Consider the following 19538-nt stretch of genomic DNA (forward strand, 5'->3'; position numbering starts at 1 on the left):
ATTCTGCCAGATACGTCTGGTGGGGGAATCTGCACGCCACGTACGAGTTGGTAGTTGTCAAAGTATCGTACACGAAACCGGAAAACTACCTAATTTTGAATACTATTCACCTTACTACGAGGCTCCGGTCACCTATTTTTAGTTAAATTGACTTAAAGTAGTTTCCATAAAGTACACGCAAAAATTTACTGAAAGGTGAATTATATCTAAACAATAGTAGGTTACATTCAATCAGTTGTTGAGTTTTATAGACTCAATTTCTGGATTGAATTTGGTTTATCTAATTTTAGCTTATTAAACGGAACTCTTGAATTTGCTCTTTGTGCTTTGACAACAAACGAATTTCGCTCCAAATCGTATTCGCATTTGGCAACACTTTCTCCGAGATTTGAGTGAAACTTTCCGGACATGTAGACTTTGTCAAAAAAAGCTCACTTTGTTTCTCCAAAATTCTAGGCTGTCTTTTGAAAAGGTTCCAACTTTTTTAATCATTTTTTGCTCAAATAGTTATTGTCGAAAAATGACATCCCGATCAGATGGGAATAGGAGAATTATAACAACTGGAGTAATTTATTTCAGGAATATTTTGCAACAAATTTTGAAATATTTCTAGCTGGTAAGCTGTTAAAATAACAAAAATCATAACAAAAATAACTGTAACGGGAACAAAATCGTAACAGATTTTGAAACGTTTATATCACAATTATTATTGAATTTGATAAAACTACAGAAGTCCGAAACCAGAAATTTATAACAATATTTGTAAAGAATTAGATAGCAAATTTAACACAGAAAAACTATATCCCAGCTAACTTTTAACATCTTTTCAACCCAAAATTGTTGAATGATTTTTTTTATTAAATGAATCATTAATTGGGTGATCTGATTTCTTCTTTTAGTTTTTTGAAATTCTGAGAATTATATTTCGATATAAAGCAACGGAAGAACTCATTTTTTTTTAATAAATGAACGTTATCATAAGTCTTGCAACTTTCAACTGTTTTCATTTGTTCAATATCTCAAAATAACACAAATTGTTATACATATCAACTGTTGATATACTTGTGTTATGATTTTGTCATGTGCATCTGATCGGGATATTATACAAAAAAATGTTAGTAATTTTTTACAACATCAGTCAACTTTTCGAATGAAAATGCTGAAAAAAAATCCTTATTGAGTCCTGCACTGATAAAAATTGACTTTAAAATCGATTTACAAGAAAAAAACATTTTTGATTTTGATGAAATTTTGTCCCAAGATAGGTTATGTTCCCTACCCGATCAGATGGTAATAACAGAATTATAACAACTGGAGTAATTTATTTAAGAAATATTTTGTAACAAATTTTGAAATATTTTTGGCTGGTAAGCTGTTAAAAGAACAAAAATCATAACAAAAAAGACTCTAGCGGGAAAAAAATCCTAACAGATTTTGGAACGTTTGTATCACAATTACTACTGAATTCGATTGAACTACAGAAGTCCGAAACCAGAAATTTATAACAATATTTGTAAAGAATTAGATTGCAAATTTAACACAGAAAAACTATATCCCAGCTAACTTTTAACATCTTTTCAATCCAAAATTGTTGAATGATTTTTTTTATTAAATAAATCATTAATTGAGTGATCTGATTGTTGTCATGAGTCTTGCAAATTAAAATAAAACATCATAACTGATTTTGTTATTATATTGTTATCATAGGTTTTAACTTTCAACTGTTTTCATTTGTTCAATATCTCAAAATAACACAAATTGTTATACATATCAACTGTTGATATACTTGTGTTATGATTTTGTTATGTGCATCTGATCGGGATATCATACAAAAAAATGTTAGTAATTTTTTACAACATCAGTCAACTTTTCGTATGAAAATACTGAAAAAAAATCCTTATTGAGTCCTGCACTGATAAAAATTGACTTTAAAATCGATTTACAAGAAAAAAACATTTTTGATTTTGATGAAATTTTGTCCCAAGATAGGTTATGTTCCCTACCCGATCAGATGGGAATAGGAGAATTATAACAACTGGAGTAATTTATTTCAGAACTATTTTGCAACAAATTTTGAAATATTTCTAGCTGGTAAGCTGTTAAAATAACAAAAATCATAACAAAAATAACTGTAGCGGGAACAAAATCGTAACAGATTTTGAAACATTTATATCACAATTATTATTGAATTTGATAAAACTACAGAAGTCCGGAAGCAGAAATTTATAACAAACGTTGTAATAAATTAGATAGCAAATTTAACACAGAAAAACTTTATCACAGCCAACTTTTAGCATCGTTTCAATCCAAAAATGTTGAATGATTTATTTTTTTAAATGAATATTTTTTTAGTGATCTGATTTCTTCTTTTAGTTCTTTGAAATTCTGATCATTATTGTTCGATATAAAGCAACGGAGGAACTCATTTTTTCTAATAATGAACGTTGTCGTGAGTCTTGCAAATTAAAATAAAAAATCATAACTGATTTTGTTATTATATTGTTATCATAAGTTTTAACTTTCAACTGTTTTCATTTGTTAAATATCTCATAATAACACATATTGTTATACATACCAATTGTTGATATACTTGTGTTATGATTTTGTTATGTGCATCTGATCGGGTACCATATTGGTAGTCATGAGTCATGCCCGATATTAGTTTATGGTTACTTTTTTCCTTTAAAAATGCCCATCTTGCAACATATGGAATGTTCACAGGGAAAATAATTACCTATCTTGGAAAACAATTTCATTGAATTCAAAAATGGTGTTTTTTCAGATATCGATTTTAAATTTTGAAAGTAGCTTTTTTCAGTGTAGGATTCGAATAGACGAATTTCGCCCAAAATCGTGTTTGGATTTAGTAACACCTTGTCCAATTTGAATGAAACTTACTTTATAGACCTATAGACTTTATCACAAAAAGCCACTTTGCTTCTTTTTTAGACTGTCTTTTGACTTTTATTTTACCAATTTGTTGCCAGAAAATAAAGTCGAGAAATGACGAATCCTAAAAATTGGGCTATTGTTGTTCACAAAATCAGTCTAATTTTAAAATAAAATAATTGAAAAAATACTATTTGAAAAAAATTGGTCATAAAAGTTTGACCACTTTCAGAGTGTAAATTGCACAGAAAAAAATAATGAAATCTACACGAAACGTAATGCCATGATACTTTGGAAGAGACATCAATTGAATCAAAAGTTTGATTGAAAACCATCATCGATGTAAAAGTAAATTAGAATGCCTTGATTATTCAATACGTTATACAACATGTTTTAATTTAAGTATATTGAAAAGTAAAGATCTGAGGAGTAACTTTATATTTAATTCCCTGCATCAAATATGTGCATGAAAATAGATGAGAATATTTTTATCGGTGCAAAAAGCCACGCAGACAAAAATATTTACTTCTGTTTTCATGCATATATTTGGTGCAGGAAATTAAATATAAAGTTACTCCTCAGATCTTTACTTTTCAATATACTTTAAAAGCGAAACTAAGCGTAAATTAAAATATTCATTTAAAAATCAAGGCATTCCAATTTACTTTTACATCGATGATGGTTTTCAATCAAACTTCTGATTCAATTGAAGTCTCTTTCAAAGTATCATGGAATTACATGTCGTGTAGATTTCATTTTTTTTCTGTGTGTGATAAAGTCTACATGTCCGGAAAGTTTTATTCAAATCTGAGAGCAATCATTTGTTCGACTTGGCGTGAAATTCGTCAACAATAAAAACAGCGAATGAAAGAGAAGATTTAAAACTGCTTTAAATTGAGCAGAATGTAGCCCATTAGTAACTATTTTTTAATTTTCCTTGTAGAGAGCAGTTGTTGTACCGAAATCATCCGTTTTCTGTATCCAAATTTACTTCGGCTAACATTTGTTTTTTTTTCTAGTGAATTATTTCTTCATATTCGAGTAATTTTTTTTCCCTACACAAACAACACTTTTTTTTGTCCCAAACCCAATCCTCCGGGGAGAAATAAAAACCCGTGAATTGTGCATGTAAAAGTAGCTCCCTTCTCCCATTAAACCTTCCGATGCGGGAATGCGACACTCTTGGGGTGTAGGTAGATGATAGATCACTGAAGCGAAGCTATTCACCATGCGCCTAATCCGATTATGTTTTGCCTCTCACGTATTTCGAGAACAATACTTGTAAATATTTGCAGCAATGAACGCCCCCACGCATTTTGTTCGCCATTATTTTTGCATCAACTGCCTTTTTACATTCCTATCCGCCAAAAACCAAAAAAAAAAATCATACCAAACTCTGATATGCCAATTTTGAAGTTGACTTACCACCGTTTTTTTTACTAGTTTCATATTGAACAATTGAAAAAAAATAATAATATTAATAATAAAAGATCACCTCAGATTAAAACTCAGTGCCAATGATTTCATTTAATAAGCACCTTTTTCAATAGTCCGGTTGAACTACTGAAACTCGAACCGCAACTTGGTTTTCTCTCTCTCTCTCTTCTTTTCCCGTTTTTGTCGGTATTTCCCCCCCGAACCAAATGCCAAAAAAATGCCGAATGCCGGCGTGAAAAAAAAGGCGAAGAAGAGACAGTATCATTCATCGATCTACCCCCAAACAATATCTCGAAACTTCCAGAAAAGGGCATACTTAAAAAACACGGATTCGGTCTAGTGTTGGCCGATAGCAATAAAGAAAAATGGCCCGACGACACACAATCCGATAATCTCGAATTGATAGCTCAGCAAGAATCCACTATTCCTCCATCAGGTGGCCAGGTGGGCCCAGCGGCCGTTGGCCCCGTGTCGGACGTCGAGCGTACGATGAAGAGCCTCAATGGTTATCACGAGGATATCCTCGAAGCCCTACGACGATCGGCCGCCCAGGTGCCACGCAGTAGCGCCAACACACCGTCGGGCAGCATCAGCGAAGAACTGCTCCGTAAGACCCTGTCCGATTGCGTCGCCGGAATGCAACTCGGAGCGCCCAATGTCTACCCGACGGAACGGGAGTACAAACGTAGCAGTAGTTCACGGACCGGCTCCAAGGAAAACATCTGCGATCCTCAGCAGCACATCCTCAGCGATACGGGGGCTACCTCGGCCCTGCTGCAACATCATCGCCAACAGCAGCAGCACCCTCAGGACGAAGACGATACACCGTCGGTCGGACCGTTACGTATCCGAAATCTGGAGGACCTCATACGACAGCTGGAGCACCATTCATCGCGGCACATGAGCCCCAGCGGGTCCGAGGATATTCGGATGTCGGAGACGGAAGTCGATCGTCACTATAGAGTAGATAGTTCAGCCGCTTGTAGTGAATCATCGCATGGGTATCCGAATAACAAATGTATTAGCAGTCCGGAACTCGTGTCACTAATCGTTGGTCCACTTTTTTTTTGCAGCTCAAACCAGCAACTAGCTCAATCGCAGAAAACTGCCACTATACTGCCGCCCTACAGTAGTCGCTGTCGTCCACCGCGATCGGACGACGAATCCCGGTTTTCGTACGGTGGTGGTGGCGGTGGCGGTGGTGGTGTTATCCCCGGAAGCAGCGGTACCGGTCGTTACCGGCATCCGGCGAGTCGCCACCCCGCCCACCAATCGCACTCACCCCATTCGCCTCACTCGTTTGCGCACCACACCCACCATGGGCATGCCCACGGGCATTCGGCGCACGCGGGCCACTCGTCGCATCACTCGTCGCACACGCACCTGCACCAGGACGACGAGGGGATCTACGAGAGTGCCGATCCGCACCCGGTACATCCGATTCACCCGCACGATCGGAACGCCATGAGCGACCAGCGGGATACCAACGATAGCGAAAGGTAGGTGTTCCGAGTAGTAGTCCCCAGGTGTCCGATAGAGCTTTTGGCTGCCACGAATCATGCTTCGTCGTATCGTTATCGATGCACCTTCCTTGTAAATAAATTGTGCACACCTAGTGAGAGATAGAGAAAGAAAAAAAAATGAGGGAGAAAGTTTTTCGTTCTGGTTGATTTTTGTCTGTTTTTTCTTCAAGTTCTTATCTTCTAGTACACGCTTCTTATTCACACGCGATCGAGAGTCCGTCCGTTACGACGACTCTTTATATCGTTTCTTTTTTGTTCTGTTCTCTTTTTAGTTGAATCCTGAACACTCCTCCCGAACCACCCATGTTGCTGTTGTTTCCCGGCCAGGTGGTTGACGTTTGTAGTAGGAGAGATGTTTTATGTGTGAAAGAAGAACCAAACGAACATACATTGCATTGTACTGTACAGTCGGACTAACTTGTCGGACTTCAACTGTCACTTCGTAGAAGCATAAAACAGTTTTCCGCTCACCGGTCGTCAACCACCATCAAAGTAGTCGCTTACGGTAGTGTTTGAAGTGCATCATCACTTTATCAGTTCGTTATGTAGGATTTCTTCTGGTCTTTATAAGTTTTATTCGTTATTTTTGAAAAGTGTAAAAACACAGACACATAAAAACCCCGCACATACTTACGACCACACACCACAAACCCGCCAGCCTCCCACTGCTTGTGCTGGGCAAGCCGAACGCAGCCGGTCGCTCCTTCCGTTATCCTTCTTACGATTACTCTTGATTTGGTTAGTGCTCTGAAAGACCAAAAGAAAGTTTTTTCAACCATTTGTTTTTTCTTTGTTTGTTTTGGTATAAACCACCACGAAATTGCCCTGCTGCCAATCACTGTTTTAGTGATGAATTATTTCAAGCTCAACAACAGTTAGCCCGATGGGCGAGTGAGGACGTGGTTTCCGTGGTGGTAATGGAGCAAGGATCGGATTCGTCCCACGCGCAAGGTCCATCATCAGCCAGTACCATGCACGGCCATATTCAACAACATCCATCGCATCAGCAACAGCAGTTGCATCACGACAACCCTATAACTACCACCACCACCACCAGCAACGTCAATGGAGTACAAGCAATGGGCAGCTGTCACAATATCAACAGTTTGAACCACCAACAACTGGTGAACAGCAGAGACTACTATCCTTCGCCACCCTCCACCGAGACCGAGAGCAGTGGAAGCGTAATCCAACCGTCGAGACGTGGACCCATTATGCCCGGCCCCGGACCAGACGGAAATCATATAATGGAGAGTACAGGTCGCTATCCCGAATATAAACACTGATAGTAGCTGAACGGGATTTGATCTCGTCACGCGTCATAATCCCCTTCTAGTAGTGAAACGTAACACACATACACATGCACATACACACACGTAAAGTGTTTATCATCGAGTCGAATTTATACTACTGCAAAAGAGCGCCTACGGAGAAACATGTGAGAACATAAATCTGAAGAAACAAAAAAAAAACAGTTGTAATATATGTGCGCAATAAAGGAATAACCATTTTCCACACAACAATTAAACAAAAAAAATTGATTGATTGAAAACGGTATTTGAAAACAAACAAACAAATGAAAAAAAAAGTAACAAAGTGTTCACCGTTATCGTCTCACCACGCAACATTTTCGCTAAGCCCTCGGAATCATCGTAAAACAAAAATCAAACCAAAACTGTATAGGACATAACAAAAACAGAAGTATAAAATAATAATATTCCTCTTTCCCATTTAGGCATTGAGAAATATGTTTAATGGCGACCTGTTTTTACCAGGTCGATTGAGACATAAAATAAACACACACATCCACACGGAAACCGCGCACCACACGTCACTTCTTTCACCGCATACCGCGAAAAAAAAATAAAAGAAAAAATACAATTCGCCATCATCGACGATCAGCAAGCAGGTAGAGAATAAAAAACTGAATGAATCAAAATAATTTTTACAGAAAACAAAAAAAAAAACAAAACAGTTTATATCGCAACACATAACACACAGAAATCGCAGTAGGCTGCAACCTGGTGGATAAAGCGAGTAGTAATGAACGATATTTTTACTGGAATACACAAACACACAGACATAAACAAACAAACAGATAGAATAGCAAGCAAGCACGTGACAAATAAGCGATTAGTTGGAAAACAAGAGGCAGAATGGTGCTCGCTGACGATATGGCGCTAGGGAAATTTATAGTTGTTATAAATTATAAAACAAACAAACAAAACAAGAGAGGGAAAAAAACTAATTGGCTTCAACCATACCACAAACTAATACCTAGTTAAACACGGAACTACTCACTGCATCTAGCACACACCCAAAGCGTTCTAAGCGCGCATTACGAATAAGGTCGTTCGGGAAACTCAAAACTAAAAACACTCACACACAGAAAAAGAGGAAAAACAAACGTATATAGCTAGAATAAATCGTGTAATGTAACAGGAAAAAAAAAACAAAACGATCAAATTTCACGGAACATCAACTTTCATCCACATGTAAAACTATAGCTAAAACATGAACATAATGACAACTACACTTCATAAACAACGCGGCAGACGCGGATTACAGCCTCCGGAGTGGGGGCCCATTTCCTGCCGTGGCACTAAGTTTGACAGTTATTGCTCTAACCGGCCGGTGTTAATGGGGTGGTCCCGCTCTGGAGGCCATAAACGTCAAAAAACAGCGTCAGACCGTATGCTCTACAGTAAAAGTGCAAATCAGATAACGGTGAGTGTATTTTTTTTTGTTATCTTCAATATGGCACTAATTGTTTGACCCCCCAGAGGTGCTGGTTTCCGTCTGATTGAAAAGCAAAAGGAATCTGGTTGGATATCGAAAGACAAAATCCCTTAAAATCCCATTCGAAGAAGAATTCCTACTAGAAGACTACTTTGTTTTCATGAATCGATCCATCAATGCCGAACCAATTGAAATTGTAAAATGACAGTAAAAGAAATGTTACTCTCAGTCCCGCTCACAAATTGTGAGAACGAGATTCAGGTTCGGTCGACAACGCAAAAGCGACACAGTAGCTTCAAAATCGACTTGAGCAGTGTGAACGTACTCAAATTGCATTCCAAAAAAATATTCGGTAAAATTCACCCATTCAATCGATCATCTCCAAACTTTCAGGGAATGAAAACGAAGATATTATTAAACAATTGAAGTGAATACATCTTACTTTACTATAGGGCGCCTTTTCAAAATTGAGCCTCTAAGAAAGTGATAGGTTTTTGGTCGTGTATTTGTATTGTTTTATTCATCGTTCGGGGCTAGTCCGAACACGGGATTAAACCTGAAAGCTTAAGGTTCTGCTTACAATCTTAGGAAAACAGCCATTGTTGAAAAAACGCAAAAGCAGTTTTCTCTGCTACTGCTTGATGAATCTTCAAAGGAAATACATCAGTTTATTTAGAAAAATGTGCCCAACAAACTGATATTTCTCTTTTGAATTTCCGCTCAACGATAGTGAAGAAAACTGCTCTTGTGTTTCGCAACAATGGCCGTGTTCTAGAGAATGTAAATTCTCCCATAAATATTTTCTAAACCAGCAATTATTTCGATCTATGGATTGACTTTGTAAACGAGCCTTCATGTAACAGACAGATGTCATTAAATTGGATGACGCTGAATCAATTTAGTTTGGCTTCAATTGTGTTGTTTCAAAAGGTGTACGTTTTTTACTGATTTTTTTTTTTCGAAATTTTCTGGTGCTTTGAAATGTTAATTTCGTGCTGTATCCAGTGATTATTGAGTGCTTTCGATCACGTGGAAAATAAAATTATTATTGTGTCTGGAAAATGAATTGTATGTGCGGGGCTAAGCCGGACCAAAATGTGGGCCTCAATCGGACACATAATTTTCGAATTGAAATTCTTAGCGGATTCTTAAAACATACCTAAAACTTGATATCTGTATATTTCAATTACACTTCTTATTAGTTATTAAAACAAGATTTACTATAAATTCAATCGTAACGTTCATTATATGTAGCGAAACAATCAAACAGTCTTTAATAATGACTCTAAAGTCAGTTTCAACATCAACTATTTGGTACTGCAGAGCGTGAAGTTTCGAGGCAATACCTACGTTCACAGCGAGCAGAATTATGTCTTATGCAAGGTTGAAACCAACAGACAATTTTTTTGCGCTCATTAAGTTATCTTAAAATTGATCGCGCCCTACTGTTTTCGATCCTAATTTTTGTGCTTAGCCCCGGTCTCCCCTATCAACATATTTTCTTCTCCACGTCATCGAAGATATGATCATCAATTTGTGATAGAATTTTCGGTAGTATGAGATAACCACATGTATCTCAAAGTGACACGTTTTGGGGTTTGAGCGGTTAGAAAAAAAAAGAATGTTCCCTTTCTTTCTTCATAGTGGAATTTAAGGGAACTTTCATTTTTTTCAAAAACAGTCAAAATTAAAGCTTCCTAAAATATTTGATAAGTAATGAAAGTAAAAAAAAGTACGGGTGTGTAATGTCAGAGACATAACTGGATGTCGTGAATACGAATAAAACTGACACGATTTCTTTACACTTTCGAATTCGAATTGATAGGTGATCAATTGTGTGAATTGCGAAACTGACCCCCTTTTCACTACTAAAATTTTAAACGATTTTTGACGTCGATTATCTCATTTTGGATTTGCATATTTCACTGAAAGAAACTATCAAGATGCTGTACAGGATTCATTTCTGCCTTTTAGAAGGACCAAATTCTCTACGATATTTAGCACAGTTCGAAACATTTTTCTCGAAAGAAAAGTGAACGAAACAAATCAAATTATTTTGGATTTTCACCAAACTGATGATTTCTACCTTCGATTTGCAAAGAAGTAATCTTAATAGTTCTTTAGATAACATTTAGAGCCATTAGAACGACTGATTTTATATAATGTTGTCCACTTTTCGTTTCTTGTTTTCTTTCTCTCCAATGCAAACCACCAGCAGCTGGTGGAATAGTTCTTGCTTGAATTGAAAATAGCTTTGCATACAAACCGACACATCCGCTCACAGTGCCAAATGATGCGAAACTTTTGATGAAATAGTGAAAGAATTATGTTGCTGCCATTAATACAAGTCGAGATATTCACGATTACGTTCTGCCCATTCTTCCATATGGCTAATTTTGAAAAGGCGCCCCATAGTAAAGTAAGTCGTATTTACCACAAAATTGACACTTCATTCATTCTAGCTTACCTAGTTGTCTCGTTCAGCTCGGACTGGAATCCAGGTTCAGAATCCAAGTTCAGCTCTGAAATTAAGTTTCAAGACCAGATTTTTTTTTTCATTTCCTGAATCCAGATCTAAAATTTCGTACATCGTCCAGAATCGAGTTTCGGAATTCTGGAACTTAAACCGAAATTGAGAACTTGATTCTAAGCCTGGATTTTGCAACCGAAATCTGGAATTAAGATCTGTATCTTGATGATAAATTTGAAACTAAATATCGGAAATAATTTCTGAACTTGGTTGGTGGTAAGTTCAGTTCCGAAATCTCAGGTCCAGAATTAAGATTCATTGATATCTAAGAAACTGACCTACTTTAACATTTTCTGTTTGGTCCGACTTTAAACACAGTTGATAATTATTTCCACGAGCAAAATTCAAAACAAATCAGTTACCCCTCGTTTGGCAAACAGCGCACAAAGTAGTGATGGGTGAGCGATCACGAGTTCTCATTTCATTTGAACCGACTCGTAGCAGTGAGCGAACGAACGACGGCTTTTCAAAATTGAACCGCGGCTCTCAGCATTAAAAGTTAGCCAAACCATGAACCGTGGTTCATCCGTGCTGCCGCTCAAATTTGACAACCGTGGTATTCGTATAGTATAAACTGATTATGGATGAGCGCTCACGAGCCGTTCAATGGTTTTAACCGAGGCTCTCAAAATGAGCCATGTCTCTCAGCATTAGCGAAGTTCGCACTGCAGAAACTGCACAAAGCTAATTAAATTATTCTAGATTTGCCCTAAACTGATGATATTTACTTTCGATTTGCAGAGAAGTGAACCTCATAGTTCTATGGTTAATATTCCGAGTCCTTTGGAGGGTCGATTTTGTAGAATGTTCACTTTTCGTGTATTTTGAGCAATATTCGTGTATTTTGAGCAAAATACTGATAATATTAGACTACAACAACAGAATATTATTCTCAACATTTGCTACTTAGCCATTGTAGACTAACTGGCGCACCTTCTTGCGAACGTTCCTCATTAAATTCCGTACAGACTTCTTGGTGACAAGTTTTGACAGTTTTTTCCAATCTTTTTCGAACTGTTGAATGGTTTCGGCTGCCGAGATATGTTTCCTATGATGTGCCTTCGTTAATGCCCAAAATTCATCCATTGGTCGAAGTTGTGGGCAATTTGGTGGATTCATGTCTCTTGGGACGAAAGTGACATTTTTGGTAGTATTCCATTCTACCGTTGATTTCGAGTAGTGGCAAGAAGCAAGATCTAGCCAGAAGACAACAGGATCCTTGTGGCTTCGAATCGTGGGTAGAAATCGTTTTTGTAAACATTCCTTGATGTATATTTCGCTGTTCATTGAAGCAGTAATGATGAAGGGTTTCGAAATCTTACCGCAGCTAAAAATTGCTTGCCAGACCATAGCTTTCTTACCAAATATTTCGACTCCAATCGATGTCTCGGACTGCTTTAACACTTGCCCTTCTCGTACCGTATAATATTGTGGTCCCGGCAAGGATTTGTAATAGAGTTTCACGTAGGTTTCGTCGTCAATGATTATGCAGTTCAAATTTCCAGCAAGAATCGTATTGTACAGCTTTTAAACCCTCGGCTTGATCGATGCTTCTTGTTTCGGACTACGTTTTGGTTGTTTCTGCTTTTTATAGGTTCGAAGATTCAAACGTTCTTTAGCACGAAGAACATTTGACTTCGAAGTACACAATTTTTCGGCCACATCCCGAACTGAAACCTCCTTCTTTTGTTCGAACACCTTCAGTATACGTTTATCCAACTGAGGGTTAGCAGGACCCTTTTTTCGATCCGTTTTCGGTTTATCCTCAAAGGTGTTATCCTCACCGAACTTTTTTTTTTTGTTTCGATTATAGAGGTTTTAACCTTAAGGTCATTCGCCTCTTCGGGCCAGAAAAACTTTCTGACCCTATGTGCGGGGTTGGGAATCGAACCCAGGTGGGCTGCGTGAAAGGCATCGACTTACCCATTACGCTACACCCGTCCCCCTCACCGAACTTCCTGATTGCATTTCGCACGGCTTTTTTACTAACTCCTTCCATTTTTGCTATCTTTCTCAGTGACAGTCCGCGTTCTGTGCACCATTTGTATACATTTTTTCGACGTTGTTCTGCTGAAAGTCCACCCATTTCGAAACAAACTAATAAAAACGAATAAACAACTGCACGAGCGGTTAGAGAAGAGTGTAAACAACAGGACGCAGTCATAAAAATTGACAGATTCTGAACCATTGCGAAATGGCAGCGGTTTTTGGTTGCATCCATACTTTCTGGGACAGTCTTTAAAGAGAAATCTGGGAGGGTGTTATTTTTGTAACTCGTTTAAATTATTGTTAAAATTGTCTCACAAAAATTCGAAAAAGTCATATAACTCTCAAACACCAAAACGTAGCAACATACTACCTTCAGCAAAACGATGGCTGTAGTTTACTTGTTTATCATGTACATCATTTATATTATAGTTTATACGATTCTACTAGCACTACGAATTCTTCCAGATCGGGGCTCGAACATACGACAACTGGTTTGTAAGACCAGTGCCCTATGCATTGAATCGCCAACCCGGGACGATTTCTCTTCAAACTTTCCCTATTTTATGACCTTTCAGAAACAGTATAAGATTACCGATTTATTAATTTTTAGTTTGACGTATAGCCGACGATGTCCAGCCAGCGACTGGCACCATTAAAGAAGGTGACAAGCGATTATAAATACACTCTCCTACTCAATACTTGATCGGATAAATAGGTATAAAGCGAGAGGACTAGTGTTTGAGGGACAGAGAAGATGTTTGGATGTAAGGTATCGGTCGGGTGACGGCCAGAATGTAGACCATGTTCGATGTACGTTGCTACTATGTCTGTTTCGAGTTTTAGAGTGGCTAAAACAAGATCAGAGTGGCGAAATGGTAGCGCGTATGCACGGAATGCATAAGAACGCAGGTTCGAGTCCTGTCTCTGAGCGTATCTTTCTCCAAAAATTCATCTTTTCTGTTAGTTTTTCTTTCACTTGGCTTCTCCAATATATATTTCCGCTCAGTCATTGCAAAAACTGAGTATAAGATTAGTTTTAATGGATCTCACATCTGCTGAATATTTATAGTTGTAGGTTGACTAGTTTTGACGAAAAAAACAATAATAACTTTTGAATGGTAGCTTCTATTGGAAACCTTAGTTGAGCAAAATTGTGCGCAATAGCTAGCTCGACAAATCTTTGGAAGTCGATTTTCTCGTGAAACTCTTCACAAATAAGTTAGAACAAAAAAGGTGATTTTTTGAGAGCCACCCTACTTTTACTCCGAAAAATTAATCTAATTCGATCAAATGAAGAGGTAGGAAGATGGCTTCTTCAGTTTCAGAAAGTTTGAAACCCTAATGATGTTTTACATAAAAAAAACTACAAGGATCAGCCCCATGGGGTTGTTCGAGCCATTGATGTGGAACAAGGCAACCAAAATTTCTAATGATCGACATTTTCAACTAATCGTCACACGTTTGGATCCGCAAATGCACGAGAGTCTGCTTAGCTTGATCTTTATTAGGAACCAACACCGAACACGCGAACCCAGAATATAGACTCTATTTGTCGTGATTTGTATTTGTTTTGTAGCCGAAGAAATTACATCAATAGCCCAAATGTATGCAATTATATCTTTGAACATACTTGCGATACGGATATCGATATTGAAGCTTCACTTCGTCAAGCTTGTGTTCAAGTTTTGTATGCAAGCAATTATTTTTATAGTGTTTCTGTACCATTACTACCATTCTGCGATTTCGGTATGCCGGAGATTTTTTGCAGGCAAAATAGGACACTGCTAGCTATTAATCAATATTTCAATGATACACAAAAATACATGGCTATGAACATTCAAATCAATACGTAGAAAAATTTCTAATCAAATGTTGACATAATATTAATAACTGATACAAAATTGACTGAGCTGTAATTGTTCAAAACCTGACCACATTTCTACGTGTATTTTTCTTGAGTTTCTAATTTGCACCCCTATATAGAAAACAAAAAAGTGCTCCACATTAAAAATGCGGCAGGTGAAACCAACCTTTAGTGAAAACACCAACTACAAAAAATAATATTTTAGAGCGAAAAAAATTTTTGTCTCGCTAATTTTCCGTTACGCAACGGGTTCTATTTTACGCCATAGTCCAGTCTGTCATTCATCAGTCCAGTTCGGTTTTAGCTAGAAAATGTCCTTTTGACATTTGAGAATAAGTGAATTTGTGAGTCAATAAATATCTGCAGCGTTTATTAGAAATCTCAGAACTGAGCGATGAATCTGCAAATATGGCATCACGGGTTTGCATATACTGAGCTTATTCAGACCAGCGATGCCAACCCTACGGATTTATCCGTAGATCTACGGATTTCTGTCTTATCTACGGATTTACGGATGAATCATATGAAATCTACGGATTTAGCATTATTTTACCAGAACCCTCCAGATCCAGCATTATATCTCTAGATATCAATGGAAAATAATTAAATATTGTTATATCATCTCCTTTTTTTGCTTGTCCGATTAGAATAGTAATGATGCCTCTATATAAGCCACCGATCAGTCATTGTTGGAGCTGTTCAGTTTATGTAAATGTACGAGCATAAGTATACTTGAAATCAAATCTACGGATTTGACCTCAAAGAAAAGTGGCATCACTGATTCAGACCCTGTTAGCTTAGAGAGAATTCAGTCTTCAGAGAGAAATCAAATGAATTGGACGAGATTCGAAGCGGGTGTCATACTCACAAAAAAGTACACTGGGGTCTCTTTTTACGCGATTTCTTCTGACGCGGGTTTTTTTTACGCGGTGTTTTTCGGCATCAAAAAATTTTTTTGAGATTACACCAGATCAGATACGTTTCATGCATTTCTAAGATATTCGGCATCCAAAAAATTTGTCTTTGGCTTATTTGTATATGTGTATTGAAAGATTGTGCAAATAATTTTCCCGCAGGAGTCTAATCAAGTCTAAAATGCGCAATATCTAACGGTTAATTTAATCGGAAATTTGTCCTGGGTTGTCCAGTCGAAGATTTTTCTATTTAATTTCGTCATGAAGAACTACTGGACCCTTTTGGAGCAAATAACTGACTTGTAGGACCAGCGCCCTACGTATCGACCCGTAAACCCGGGGAAGTTACTATGTTTTGATTAGAGTTAGAAGTGTAGAGTCGACGAAATTGGCAAGATAAACATCCAGTAACTGTCGGCTCCAGAATTCTTTGCAATTGAAATTGAACATGTTCTGATTTTTCTTCGATTAGAAATTACGGAACTTTGAAAAAATGTTGTCAACGTCGAATAAAAAATATACAAATAAATTCGACTGGTGATGACGTTCGAAAAATTCCAGAATCTAAATTTTTCAAATCCTTAAATCATGTTATTTGATGTTGGACCGCAACAATGCAGCAATCGGTACGAGGCCAAGAATGATCGATTCTGATGCATTTTTGTTAGACTATTTTCATACTGTGAACTACCTACAAACTCAACCGTTTCGCTGATTGCGTCACATCACACTGTACTTTGCAAATGGACGCGCCGCTGTCACTTACACATTACACTGCCATTGGCTACACGAACACACTGAAATATAGACTAACAAAAACACACACACACCTAACTTACCTACATTGTACTTTCTGTCATGAATGTACCAAATTTTGTACTGAAAAACATTGGGGGAAATAAAAACTATGTGTCATAAAAATGCTGCACACTAGCGAAAATCAAACAAAACGTCTTGAGGAAACGCGTTGTTGGGTTCACCTTTTTAGGATTTCTACCACGAGGTAGGGTTAGGAAAATTTGTAAATTTTGATTTGAATTAGAAATAATGTCAATTTTTATACAAAATGAGCTGGAAACGAACGGAGAAACTAGACAAAAAATCAGTAAAATACGCTAGGCTTTTGTCAGAAGAGAAAAAAGAAAAATCGGTAGACTTTTTCGAACACGTTTTCTAAAAATGAACTAAATAATTAAGAATAATGCACATTAGTCAAACAGACGGAACGCGCGGGAGTGTTAGGAAAGACAGTTGACATTTTTCATCTCAACTAAAAAAAACAGCATCATCTCTTTATGTTACCTGATGTACCCGGGACGGCACGGGACGCGACTAACTTTACCCAGCATGCATTGCGTACTCACCTACTCACCACATACATATTCACATCCCACACCCAAAAAAATAAATGAATCAGTGTATGAAAATCTCTGTTACCAAACAAAAAAAAAACAAACCCCGTGTCTCGATATAATCTAATTAACAAACGCGTACGCGAGCATGACAAAAAAACCGCATGTGAACGAAAAACGAGAGCGAGAAATAGAGAAACGAAAACAGATGAGAAACACATGCCGGAAGAGAGAAGATAACCTAATGTTAAGTAATTTGTAAGGAAAACCGTAAACGTCATTCTAAAATAGTTGTATATATTTACAGAAAAAAAACAGCGTAATAGCATGTGGGAAAACTAAAACTAAAGGGAAAATTAATACAAAACAAAGCAGTGTTACACAAAAAAAAAAACAATTCAGTAAACGGATATAGTTTAAGTTAACTGTTTGTAAAAAAACTGAGAAAAAAAATTGAAAATAAAAACTATAGTCATAAATAAAACTAAGACAAAGTCATAAAAAATACACTCACACATCCATTGAAACCGAAATGAATAATTAGGAAAACAATAGCCATACATACTGAACGTTATTGAAGTATTGTTTTCCCTCGGTAAAAACAGGATTCGTTCCTTCAAAATGTTTCGGGCGGATTTCGGGATTTCGTGTTTCGGTTGGTGCCCCCCGTATTGCGGTGATTTATTATCAAATAATAGCGAAGCTGCCGCAAACCAAAAAGGGGTCCCTAGCGCGACATACTAGTAACAGGAAAAACAAATAAGTAAATTTCATGCGATTGTAAATAGTTACTGTGGAACTACAGAGTTCTAAAGAAGAAAAAAAACGTAAACCAAATGTTTTTAAAACATATGATGCATTTAGGCATAGCAAATCACAAACACACACACACGCAGACATACACACACAGAAGATGTTCCGAAATGAATCAGCAACAGAATAAATGGAATGTATAAAGTGGAAAAAATAAACTATATAATCGTTTTATATTAAATCAAAGGAAGAAAAAAACCCAAGGAAAAGTGGTATTTATTAAAGAAAAAATGAAACAAAAATAGTTAAATAAATCAAATTAATAGATTTTAAATTATTAAGATAAAAAAAAACAAGTGACCGAAGGCGTTAGACATTAGTTAAACCAGTGAATGAAGAAACTTAAGAACAAAAAAAAATCGAGAGTAAAACAAAAAAAAATCATCAAAGAAGAAGATCAGAGTCATAGGTAGTCAGCGCATTTCACGCGATCAGTTCAATTGGAATCCATAGCATCAATCCTTGGTTGTTGTTCCTTTTAATTCCGAAATAAAAACCCCACGTAACGATACAATCCTTCCCCCATCCCGTTCCTATCCTCGCGTACACACGCAGCCATTAACAGCAGATCAGTTCTGTTATCAAGCAATTCTAAAGTTCATGGTAAAATATGACAGAGACAGCGATAGAGAAAGAGAGAGAGAGAGAGAGAGAGAGAGCAGCAGGCGGGAGAAAAAAAAAAACAGTAGAACAAAAATAAACATTATAATAATGCAAACGTCGAACAGAAAACCGTAAAGAAAAACACACTTTTTTAATTGAAGAGACGTCTAGAGATAAAAAAAACACACACATCACCGCAGCTGTAAACCGGGAAAATGGAGGTGTATTTCAAGTTTAATAACTAAGCCCATATGTAAAACACAACACAAAGAAGAAGAAAAAGAAAAAAAGAACCCTGCAGATAACAGAAGAAGATGAACAAACAAACAAACAAAAAAAATGTAATGTTTTCCGTTGAACAATTCTACTGTGAAGCCGAGCAAAATGCGATCTGTTTGATTTTATACGTAGATAAAACCTAAAGTTTTCTAAATTTGAGAAGAGTATGTTGGAGGCAGGAAGATGAAGAATATTTCGAAATGTGAAGTCATGTGTTCACTTTTCCGTTGCTGTACAAAAAAAAACATAAACACACACACACAAAAGTGACATGGTTTTGTTAAACTAATTTTATGATAGAGAAATAAAAGTTTATAAGTTACTAACAAATGAAAATCGTCAAAAGTAGCGTGTTTTCGTATGACATTTGATGAAATTCTGCCGAAGGTTTCCAAAATGCTTTACCGCATTAGCATTTTTCTTGAGTTCATGAATATTATAGGATTCTTCATAAAGTCCCTGTATCGAGAATGATGACATCTCAGTTGTAATTTTGGTAACAAATATTGTTGACAATTCCTTAAGCTTTCTTTATATTCAATTTGACACGTATTGGACGGTTTTTCTTTTCTTCTTCACTTCTGGGTGGCGTCACCTCACATGAGA

The 19538-nt window shown here is 36.9% G+C and overlaps 1 protein-coding gene across 12 annotated transcripts in view; it reads left to right on the top strand.

Moving 5' to 3' along the window:
- Positions 1–19277, top strand: part of LOC131426183 (disintegrin and metalloproteinase domain-containing protein 33) — a 1149595-nt gene extending 1130318 nt beyond the window's left edge. For 9 of the 12 annotated variants that reach the window (XM_058588702.1, XM_058588703.1, XM_058588701.1 and 6 more), the window contains 3 exons: positions 4571–5327; positions 5400–5825; positions 6697–19277. In XM_058588702.1, the coding sequence (XP_058444685.1) occupies positions 4571–5327; positions 5400–5825; positions 6697–7135 (1622 nt within the window). In that variant the 3' untranslated portion in view covers positions 7136–19277. The remainder of the gene's footprint in view (positions 1–4570; positions 5328–5399; positions 5826–6696) is intronic. The other 3 variants (XM_058588707.1, XM_058588710.1, XM_058588711.1) reach the window with 2 other exon arrangements.
- Positions 19278–19538: the final 261 nt, after the last annotated feature.

The sequence above is a fragment of the Malaya genurostris genome, chromosome 1 (genome assembly GCF_030247185.1).
Source record: "Malaya genurostris strain Urasoe2022 chromosome 1, Malgen_1.1, whole genome shotgun sequence".
Taxonomy (NCBI): Eukaryota; Metazoa; Arthropoda; class Insecta; order Diptera; family Culicidae; genus Malaya; species Malaya genurostris.